Below are 11,783 nucleotides of genomic sequence, written 5' to 3' on the forward strand. Positions count from 1 at the left end.
CTGTTTATTATCTATACAGTCACCTTTACCCCTACCTACATGTACACTGCTGTTACTGTCTGTTTATTATCTATTACAGTCACTTACCCCTACCTACATGTACACTGCCTGTTACTGTCTGTTTATTATCTATACAGTCACTTTACCCCTACCTACATGTACACTGCTGCTACTGTCTGTTTATTATCTATACAGTCACTTTACCCCTACCTACATGTACACTGCTGTTACTGTCTGTTTATTATCTATACCAGTCACTTTACCCCTACCTACATGTACACTGCTGTTACTGTCTGTTATTATCTATACATAGTTACTTTACCCCTACCTACATGTACACTGCTGTTACTATCTGTTTATTATCTATATATAGTCACTTTACCCCTACCTACATGTACACTGCTGTTACTGTCTGTTTATTATCTATACATAGTTACTTTACCCATACCTACATGTACACTGCTGTTACTCTCGTGTTATTATCTATACATAGTCACTTTACCCCTACCTACATGTACACTGCTGTTACTGTCTGTTTATTATCTATACAGTCACTTTACCCCTACCTACATGTTACACTGCTGTTACTCTCTGTTTATTATCTATACATAGTCACTTTACCCCTACCTACATGTACACTGCTGTTACTGTCTGTTTATTATCTATACAGTCACTTTACCCACCTACATGTACACTGCTGTTACTGGTCTGTTTATTATCTATACAGTCACTTTACCCCTACCTACATGTACCACTGCTGTTACTGCTGTTTATTATCTATACAGTCACTTTACCCCTACCTACATGTACACTGCTGTTTACTGTCTGTTTATTATCTATACAGTCACTTACCCCTACCTACATGTACACTGCTGTTACTGTCTGTTTATTATCTATACAGTCACTTTACCCCTACCTACATGTACACTGCTGTTACTGTCTGTTATTATTCTATACATAGTCACTTTACCCCTACCTACATGTACACTGCTGTTACTGTCTGTTTATTATCTTACAGTCACTTTACCCCTACCTACATGTACACTGCTGTTACTATCTGTTTATTATCTATACAGTCACTTTACCCCTACCTACATGTACACTGCTGTGACTGTCTGTTTATTATCTACACATATTTACTTTACCCCTACCTACATGTACACTGCTGTTACTGTCTGTTTATTATCTATACAGTCACTTACCCCTACCTACATGTACACTGCTGTTACTGTCTGTTTATTATCTATACATAGTTACTTTACCCCTACCTACATGTACACTGCTGTTACTGTCTGTTTATTATCTATACAGTCACTTTACCCCTACCTACATGTACACTGCTGTTACTGTTTATTATCTATACAGTCACTTTACCCCTACCTACATGTACACAGCTGTTACTGTCTGTTTATTATCTTATACAGTCACTTTACCCCTACCTACATGTACACTGCTGTTTACTGTCTGTTTATTATCTTATACAGTCACTTTTACCCCTACCACATGTACACTGCTTTACTGTCTGTTATTATCTATACAGTCACTTTACCCCTACCTACATGTACACTGCTGTTACTGTCTGTTTATTATCTATACAGTCACTTTACCCCTACCTACATGTACACTGCTGTTACTGTCTGTTATTATCTATACATAGTCACTTTACCCCTACCTACATGTACACTGCTGTTACTATCTGTTTATTATCTATACAGTCACTTTACCCCTACCTACATGTACACTGCTGTTACTGTCTGTTTATTATCTATACAGTCACTTTAACCCCTACCTACATGTACACTGCTGTTACTGGTCTGTAATTATCATATATTAGTCACTTTACCCCTACCTACACATACAAATTACCTCGACTAACCTGTACACTGAATTGGTACCGGTACCCCCTGTATATAGCCTCGTTATTGTTATTATTATTATTATTTTTACTTTCGTTTATTTGTTCATATTTTCTTAATTCTATTTCTTAACAAACTGCATTGTTGGTTAAGGACTTTTAATTAAGCATTTCACAGTAAGGTCTACCTACACCTGTTGTATTCGGCGCATGTGACAAAATACAATTTTTGAATAGGATTATATCTAGGGGAAGGACATGAATCAGTACTTTATAAATACAGACCCTGAGGTAACCTTCATCACAGGTGGGAGGAATCCACAACTGAAGTGAACAAAGCAAAGAAAGAATTTCAAAACGTTTAATGAAGGGGACATGTTCCCACAAACTTGGTTAAGGCATGTTTTACCAGTCTTTTTGTCACCAAGGAAAAAATAAATAAATGACATTACAAATAATAATATATTTTTTGTCTGTGTGTGAACCACCCTCTTTCTCCATCTTAAATCAATACACCAAGTGTTATGTGTTAACCTCATTCCACACCAAGGGTAGTAGGCTATTGTATTGAGCCCTGGGCTTCATCACTCTCACCAAGGGTAGCAGCCTATTGTATTGAGCCCTGGGCTTCATCACTCTCACCAAGGGTAGCAGCCTATTGTATTGAGCCCTTGGGCTTCATCACTCTCACCAAGGGTAGCAGCCTATTGTATTGAGCCCTGTGCTTTCAGCACTCTCACCAAGGGTAGCAGCCTATTGTATTGAGCCCTGGGCTTCAACACTCTCACCAAGGGTAGCAGCCTATTGTATTGAGCCCTGGGCTTCATCACACTCAACAAGGGTAGCAGCCTATTGTATTGAGCCCTGGGCTTCATCACTCTCAACAAGGGTAGCAGCCTATTGTATTGACCCTGGGCTTCATCACACTCAACAAGGGTAGCAGCCTATGTATTGAGCCCTGGCTCATCACTCTCAACAAGGGTAGCAGCCTATTGTATTGAGCCCTGGGCTTCATCACTCTCACCGAAGGTAGCAGCCTATTGTATTGAGCCCTGGGCTTCGTCACTCTCACCAAGGGTAGCAGCCTATTGTATTGAGGCCCTGGGCTTCAGCACTCTCACCAAGGGTAGCAGCCTATTGTATTGAGCCCTGGGCTTCATTCACTCTCACCAAGGGTAGCAGCCTATTGTTATTGAGCCCTGGGCTTCATCACTTCACCAAGGGTAGCAGGCCTATTGTATTGAGCCCTGGGATTCGTCACTCTCACCAAGGTAGCAGCCTATTGATTGAGCCCTGGATTCATCACTCTCACCAAGGGTAGAAGCCTATTGTATTGAGCCCTGGGATTCGTCACTCTCACCAAGGTAGCAGCCTATTGTATTGAGCCCTGGGCTTCGTCACTCTCACCAAGGGTAGTAGCCTTTGTATTGAGCCCTGGCTTCGTCACTATCCACCAAGGGTAGCAGCCTATTGTTATTGAGCCCTGGGCTCGTCACTATCAACAAGGTAGCAGCCTATGTATTGAGCCCTGGGATTCGTCACACTCACCAAGGTTAGCAGCCTATTGTATTGAGCCCTGGGCTTCATCACTCTCACCAAGGGTAGCAGGCCTATGTATTTGAGCCTGGGCTTCGTCACACTCACCAAGGTTAGCAGCCTATTGATAATGAGCCCTGGGATTCATTCACTCTCACCAAGGTTAGCAGGCCTATTGTATTGAGCCCTGGGATTTGTCACATCACTCTCACCAAGGGTAGCAGCCTATTGTATTGAGCCCTGGGCTTCGTCACTCACCTTGCAATTTGGCCGGCAATCTGAAAAAAACAAAGCAACACAGAAGATTAGGATCCCAGTTTCCTCACAGAGAGAGACTGCAGCATAACTTGAATTGGCCTTCTGGAACACTGACCTAAGGACGCGCCCTAAATGGCACCCTAGTCCTTATTTAGTGCACTACTTTTGACCAGAGTTGGCACCCTATTCCTTATTTAGTGCACTACTTTTGACCAGAGTCTGATATTAAACACCTATTATCTGTTTCTGTTGGAGACGGACCCAAACATCCATTGTAAACTGCCCAGAATAAATCTGTCCATTGTAAACTGCCCAGAATAAATCTGTCCATTGTAAACTGCCCAGAATAAATCTGTCCATTGTAACTGCCCAGAATAAATCTGTCCATTGTAAACTGCCCAGAATAAATCTGTCCATTGTAACTGCCCAGAATAAATCTGTCCATTGTAACTGCCCAGAATAAATCTGTCCATTGTAACTGCCCAGAATAAATCTATCTGTAAACTTTATTTGGGAGAGCTGGCTGTATTTTTCATGTAAGTTGGTTTACTTGCTGTATTTTGATTCATTTAAGATGTGGTGTAGTAATTTACACAGGTAAGTGAATGAAGATGTCGTTGGTATTTCCAATGACAACCTGTACTGTGTTGTCAGTGGAGACGTACCGTGGTTGATGAAGGCTGCAGGCCCCAGCCACAGCTGAGCACAGTTCTTGCGTGTTGAGTACATGACACTGAAGTCATTCTCCCCGTGACGCAGCAACATGTTCTCCTCGCTCTCCGACAGCTCGGCGATGCAGCCCACCAAGTACTCAATCTTATCGTTCCTTTTCCTGAAGTACAAGAGAAAGAAAGAGAGAAAGAAAGAAAGAGAGAAGGAAAGAAAGAAAGAAAGAGAGAAGGAAAGAAAGAAAGAAATGTCGATCCAAATAAGAGACGTGATCAATACGACACAGAAAATCAAGGACTAAAGAGCATAGTGATTTTAGTGGTTTGAGAGAAGGTCTGTCCATTTCAAAGATGATGTCAGAACAGCAGGAAGTGTGACGGTCGGTCCATTTCAACGACGATGATGATGTCAGAACAACAGGAAGTGTGACGGTCGGTCCATTTCAACGACGATGATGATGATGTCAGAACAGCAGGAAGTGTGACGGTCGGTCCATTTCAACGACGGTGATGTCAGAACAACAGGAAGTGTGAAGAAGAAAAACCAACGTTCCTCACCATTCCTTTGTTGCCACGATCTTGGCTCCGTTCTGCTCTGAGGAGTAGCGGTTACACGGGAGAATCTCAAACCCACTGTCAGTCGCAAACATCCGGAGATACACAAATACCTGGAACAACATGGAAAACAACAACAGAGTTACAAGGAAAAGAAGGGACTGGATCTTGTGGATAACCAACCTAATAAAAGGTATGTTGTTAGATTTTATTTCACCTTTATTTTACTAGGCAAGTCAGTTAAGAACAAATACTTATTTTCAATGACGGCCTAGGAACAGTGGGTTAACTGCCTTGTTCAGGGGCATAACAACAGATTTATACCTTGTCAGCTCAGGGATTTGAACTTGCAACCTTTCGGTTACTAGTCCAACCCTCTAACCACTAGGCTACCCTGCCGCCTAGTGGTTAGAGCGTTGATTGGTGCAGGCTCTACTTAACTAGTTAAAAAATTATAAATTAAGTCAGTTAAGAACAAATTCCTATTTTACAATGACGGCCTACACCCGAGCCAACCCCTAACCTGAACGACGCCGGGCCAATTGTGAGCCGCCCAATAGGACTCCCAATCACGGCCGGTTGTGATACAGCCTGGAATCGAACCGGGGTCTGTAGTACCTTAGACCGCTGCACCACTCGGGAGCCCTTCATAATGACTGTTCATCAGCCCAGCACCCCATCAATAAGAGATATGCGTTTCACTATCAACCGTGCTACTTGTGGCGTGCATCCCAAATGACATAGTGCACTACTTTTCACCAGAGTCCTATATGTGACCTGGCAGGAGGGTGTCATTTGTGACTCTGTGGTGTTGTAATCTCACATGCTGTTTGAAGAGCTTCTCCTGGGCTTTAGACTTGTGTAGGATGTGGTGTCTGGACCAGTCTCCAGWGGTGAGTGCTCTGAAAGCCTTCTCCAGGTTGTCATGCTTCTTGAACCGCTCAATAATCTCCTTCAGCTCTTCCTGTCTTCCCTTGATTGGTCGAAACCTGTCACGACATCACAGGTGTCATGAATAACAACAAAACATTCCGGGTTTCCAAATACAATTCATATTATCAAAAGTTCTAGAAGGAAGACTATAAGTGGATAAGAGACAACATTTCCTGATGCATTCTAAAGTGCTCATTGTGAGTACCTGCCAGAGGTGTGGACTCTAGTTCACATGACTTGGACTCGAGTCACAATGACTTGGGACTCGAGTCACATGACTGGTCGACGCACATCGATGTCACAGACTTGCTGAGTCTGATGATCGGTCACAATGACTGGTCAACTGGACTCGAGGTCACGATGACTATGCCTGACTTGACTCAGTCAGATCATCACAATTGACTCCAAAATTAAATAAACAAGTAGGTAAAATTCGGAGAGCAATCGTTACATTACTTGTGCACAATGGAAATTGTTAATAATAATAATAATAAAGCCTTTAATTTGTTATGTCTTCTGCATCGCAGTTTGAGAAGTGAAGTGGCAAGGCTGTTTCAGTAGCCGTTGCTAACTAGGTTAGCAAATGACTAGACTCCATAGACATCCAGTCATTGAGCTAACGCTAGCTAGGCAAACCTTCAAAACTGCACGCCATGACATACAACATATAGTCCATGAGTATAATTGCCAAATCTCACTCTTAATCAGTCTAGTTTAGCGACCGGATTGTAAATGAGGGCTTAGTCAGGTCGTTAAGTTGGCTAGGCACGGGAACTGCGGCCCAGGTATTGGTTGAGGATGATGGGGTCAAGAGTCAGTTTAAGGTAAGGCCCAGACAGACCTGGTGTTCATCTTGTGTGTCTGGAAGCCCCAGGTATTGGTTGAGGATGAGGGTTAGGGGTCAGAGTCAGGTTTAAGGTTAAGGCCCCAGACAGACCTGGTGTTCATCTTGTGTGTCTGGAAGCCCAGGTAAGGGTCGAGGATGAGGCTGGTGGTGAGGTCATCGTGCTCACACAGCTCCTTAGCGGTCATCCCAGAGGACGGGATACAACGTCGCTCCGCCTCCAGGCTGGCCGCACTGAACCCTGGGAAAAACATGAGAGTAAATGAGTACGGTGAAGTTACCCCCTAGACCAGRGGTTCCTAAACTTTTCCATTCCGGGGAACACCAAGTCACATTCAAAAGCGCGACGACACCATTCTCGGAACCATTTTAACATGTCTTGGCAGTCAAATTGGTCAATTTTAGAAGTGAATGTAACAAATGAAAGGCGTTTTATTATTAACAATTTGCATTGTGAAACGTAATGTAATATTGATTATAATACCATTAATACTCCCAACTGTTATTAATTTTAAAAAGAACAATAAAAAAACATTTTGTAAAAATAATAAAAAATGTAATTGCGGACCACCTGCAGCACCACCGTGGACCTTGGTCAAATTATTATTATGATTTATAAATGTTTTCTAACAAAATGAATAACAATTGGGAGTGTAAAATCATAAGCAATGTTACATTACTTTTCACAATGCAAATTGTTAATAATAATAAAGCCTTTAATTTGTTATATTCACTGCAAAAATTGACCAAATTTGACCGCCAATATATTTAGTTAAAATGGTTCCGTGAATGGTGGAGCTTTTGACGGTGATTTGGTGTTCCCCGGGACGGAAAAAGGTTGGGAACTGCTCKCAAGACGCTGATCTTGTTGCATTTCCACTACTATTGGTTAAGGTTAGGATCAGTGGGTCATTCCATAGCGAAACATTTTGCAACAGAAAACTAAAATCTGTGCCGTTATTGGACAGTATCAAGTACACAGTAGGCCCTGTTTCAAAATGTTTTGTCCTAACTGAACGAGGCCCAGGGTCATTCACTAGGAAACAAACTGAACGAGGCCCAGGGTCATGCACTAGGAAACACACTGAACGAGGCCCAGGGTCATTCACTAGGAAACACACTGAACGAGGCCCAGGGTCATTCGCTAGGAAACACACTGAACGAGGCCCAGGGTCATTCGCTAGGAAACACGAATGACCTGGGCCTCGTTCAGTTTGTTTCCTAGCGAATGACCTGGGCCTGCGTTCAGTTTGTTTCCTAGCGAATGACCCTGGGCCTCGTTCAGTTTGTTTCCTTAGCGATGACCCTGGGCCTCGTTCAGTTTGTTTCCTAGCGAATGACCCTGGGCCTCGTTCAGTTTGTTTCCTAGCGAATGACCCTGGGCCTGTTCAGTTTGTTTCCTAGCGAATGACCCTGGGCCTCGTTCAGTTTGTTTCCTAGCGAATGACCCTGGCCCTCGTTCAGTTGTTTCCTAGGAATGACCCTGGGCTCGTTCAGTTTGTTTCCTAGCGAATGACCCTGGGCCTCGTTCAGTTGTTTCCTAGGAATGACCCTGGGCCTCGTTCAGTTTGTTTCCTAGTGAATGACCCTGGGCCTCGTTCAGTTTGTTTCCTAGCGAATGACCCTGGCCTCGTTCAGTGTGTTTCCTAGCGTGACCCTGGGCCTCGTTCAGTGGTTTCCTAGTGAATGACCCTGGGCTCGTTCAGTGTGTTTCCTAGTGCAATGACCCTGGGCCTCGTTCAGTTTGTTTCCTAGTGAATGACCCTGGGCCTCGTTCAGTTAGGCCAACAACATTTTGAACCAGGGCCTACTGTGTCATTGATACTGTCCAATAACGGCACAGATTTTTAGTTTTCTGTTGCAAAATGTTTCGCTATGGAATGACCCACTGATCCTACCTTAACCAATAGTAGTGGAAATGCAAACAAGATCAGCGTTTGTGAGCAGTTCCCAACCTTTTTCCGTCCCGGGGAACACCAAATCACCGTCAAAAGCTCCCCCATTCACGGAACCATTTTAACTAAATATATTGGCGGTCAAATTTGGTCAATTTTTGCAGTGAATATAACAAATTAAAGGCTTTATTATTATTAACATTTGCATTGTGAAAGTAATGTAACATTGCTTATGATTTTACACTCCCAATTGTTATTCATTTTGTTAGAAAAACATTTATAAATCATAATAATAATTTGACCAAGGTCCACGGTGGTGCTGCAGGTGGTCCGCAATTACATTTTTTATTATTTTTACAAAATGTTTTTTTATTGTTCTTTTTAAAATTAATAACAGTTGGGAGTATTAATGGTATTTAATCATATTACATTACGTTTCACAATGCAAATTGTTAATAAATAAACGCCTTCATTTGTTACATTCACTTCTAAAATTGACCATTTGACTGCCAAGACATGTAAAATGGTTCCGAGAATGGTGTCGTCGCGCTTTTGAATGTGACTTGGTGTTCCCCCGGAATGGAAAAGTTTAGGAACCGCTGGTCTAGGGGGTAACTTCACCGTACTCATTTACTCTCATGTTTTTCCAGGGTTCAGTGCGGCCAGCCTGGAGGCGGAGCGACGTTGTATCCCGTCCTCTGGAATGACCGCTAAGGAGCTGTGTGAGCACGATGACCTCACCACCAGCCTCATCCTCGACCCTTACCGGGCTTCCAGACACACAAGATGAACACCGGTCTGTCTGGGGCCTTAACCTTAAACCTGACTCTGACCCCTAACCCCTCATCCTCAACCAATACCTGGCTTCCAGACACACAAGATGAACACCAGGTCTGTCTGGGGCCTTAACCTTAACCTGACTCTGACCCCTCATCCTCAACCAATACCTGGGCTTCCCCTGCTAAACTCAAGACTGATTTTAAAGAGTGTGAGATTTTGGCAATTCAACTCATGGATATCATTTGTATGTCTGCGTGCAGTTTGAAGGTTGCTAGCTAGCGTTAGCTCAATGACTGGATGTCTATGGAGTTTCTAGTCATTGTGCTAACACTAGTTAGCAACGAGCTCCTGAAACAGCCTTCCCACTTCCTTCAAACTGCCATGCAGAGACATACAAATTAAAGGCTTTATTATTATTATTATTATTAACAATTTGCATTGTGAAAAGTAATGTAACATTGCTTATGATTTTACATTTCATTTAATTTTGGAGTCATGTGGACTCGAGTCCAAGTCATGTGACTCGAGTCCAAGTCATGTGACTCGAGTCCAAGTCATGTGACTCGAGTCCAAGTCATGTGACTCGAGTCCAAGTCATGTGACTCGAGTCCAATCATGTGACTCGAGTCCACACCTCTGGCAGGTACTCACAATGAGCACTTTAGAATGCATCAGGAAATGTTGTCTCTTCTCACTTATAGTCTTCCTTCTAGAACTTTTGATAATATGAATTGTATTTGGAAACCCGGAATGTTTTGTTGTTAATTCATGACACCTGTGATGTCGTGACAGGTTTCGACCAATCAAGGGAAGACAGGAAGAGCTGAAGGAGTTATTGAGCGGTTTAAGAAGCATGACACCTGGAGAAGGCTTTTCAGAGCACTCACCACTGGAGACTGGTCAGACACCACATCTACACAAGTCTAAAGCCAGGAGAAGCTCTTCAAACAGCATGTGAGATTACAACACCACAGAGTCACAAATGACACCCTCCTGCCAGGTCACATATAGGACTCCTGGTGAAAAGTAGTGCACTATGTCATTTGGGATGCACGCCACAAGTAGCACGGTTGATAGTGAAACGCATATCTCTTATTGATGGGGTGCTGGGCTGATGAACAGTCATTATGAAGGGCTCCCGAGTGGTGCAGCGGTCTAAGGTACTACAGACCCCGGTTCGATTCCAGGCTGTATCACAACCGGCCGTGATTGGGAGTCCTATTGGGCGGCTCACAATTGGCCCGGCGTCGTTCAGGTTAGGGGTTGGCTCGGGTGTAGGCCGTCATTGTAAAATAGGAATTTGTTCTTAACTGACTTAAATTTATAATTTTTTAACTAGTTAAGTTAGAGCCTGCACCCAATCAACGCTCCTAACCACTAGGCGGCAGGGTAGCCTAGTGGTTAGAGGGTTGGACTAGTAACCGAAGGTTGCAAGTTCAAATCCCTGAGCTGACAAGGTATAAAATCTGTTGTTATGCCCCTGAACAAGGCAGTTAACCCACTGTTTCCTAGGCCGTCATTGAAAATAAGTATTTGTTCTTAACTGCCTTGCCTAGTAAAATAAAGGTGAAATAAAATCTAACAACATACCTTTAATTAGGTTGGTTATCCACAAGATCCAGTCCCTTCTTTCCTTGTAACTCTGTTGTTGTTTTCCATGTTGTTCCAGGTATTTGTGTATCTCCGGATGTTTGCGACTGACAGTGGGTTTTTGAGATTCTCCCGTGTTAACCGCTACTCCTCTGAGCAGAACGGAGGCCAAGATGTGGCAACAAAGGAATGGTGAGGAACGTTGGTTTTTTCTTCTCACACTTCCTGTTGTTCTGACATCATCATGTCGTTGAAAATGGACCGACCGTCACACTTCCTGTTGTTCTGACATCATCATCATCGTCGTTGAAATGGACCGACCGTCACACTTCCTGTTGTTCTGACATCATCATCAATCGTCGTTGAAATGGACCGACCGTCACACTTCCTGTTTGTTCTGACATCATCATCATCGTCGTTGAAATGGACCCGACCGTCCACACTTCCTGTTGTTCTGACATCATCATCGTCGTTGAAATGGACGCGACCGTCACACTTCCTGTTGTTCTGACATCCCTCATCATCGTCGTTGAAAATGACCGACCGTCACACTTCCTGTTGTTCTGAACATCATCATCATCGTCGTTGAAATGGACCGACCGTCACACTTCCTGTTGTTCTGACATCATCATCATCGTCGTTGAAATGGACCGACCGTCACACTTCCTGTTGTTCTGACATCATTCATCGTCGTTTGAAATGGACCCGACCGTCACCTTCCTGTTGTTCTGACATCATCATCCGTTGAAATGGACCGACCGTCACACTTCCTGTGTTCTGACATCAACATCATGCGTCGTTGAAATGGACGACCGTCACACTTCTGCTGTTCTGACATCATCTTTGAAATGGGACAGACCTTCTCTCAA

At 43.3% G+C, this 11,783-nt stretch overlaps 1 protein-coding gene across 1 annotated transcript in view; it reads right to left on the minus strand.

The window, feature by feature from the left end:
* Window positions 1-11,783, minus strand: part of LOC111968141 (histone-lysine N-methyltransferase KMT5B) — a 28,632-nt gene that overhangs the window by 13,424 nt on the left and 3,425 nt on the right. Inside the window, 5 exon segments of the mRNA XM_023993707.2 lie at window positions 3,621-3,669; window positions 4,315-4,481; window positions 4,876-4,985; window positions 5,696-5,861; window positions 6,743-6,890. Coding sequence (XP_023849475.2) covers window positions 3,621-3,669; window positions 4,315-4,481; window positions 4,876-4,985; window positions 5,696-5,861; window positions 6,743-6,890 — 640 coding nt within the window.

Source organism: Salvelinus sp. IW2-2015, linkage group LG8 (genome assembly GCF_002910315.2).
Source record: "Salvelinus sp. IW2-2015 linkage group LG8, ASM291031v2, whole genome shotgun sequence".
Lineage (NCBI taxonomy): Eukaryota > Metazoa > Chordata > Actinopteri > Salmoniformes > Salmonidae > Salvelinus > Salvelinus sp. IW2-2015.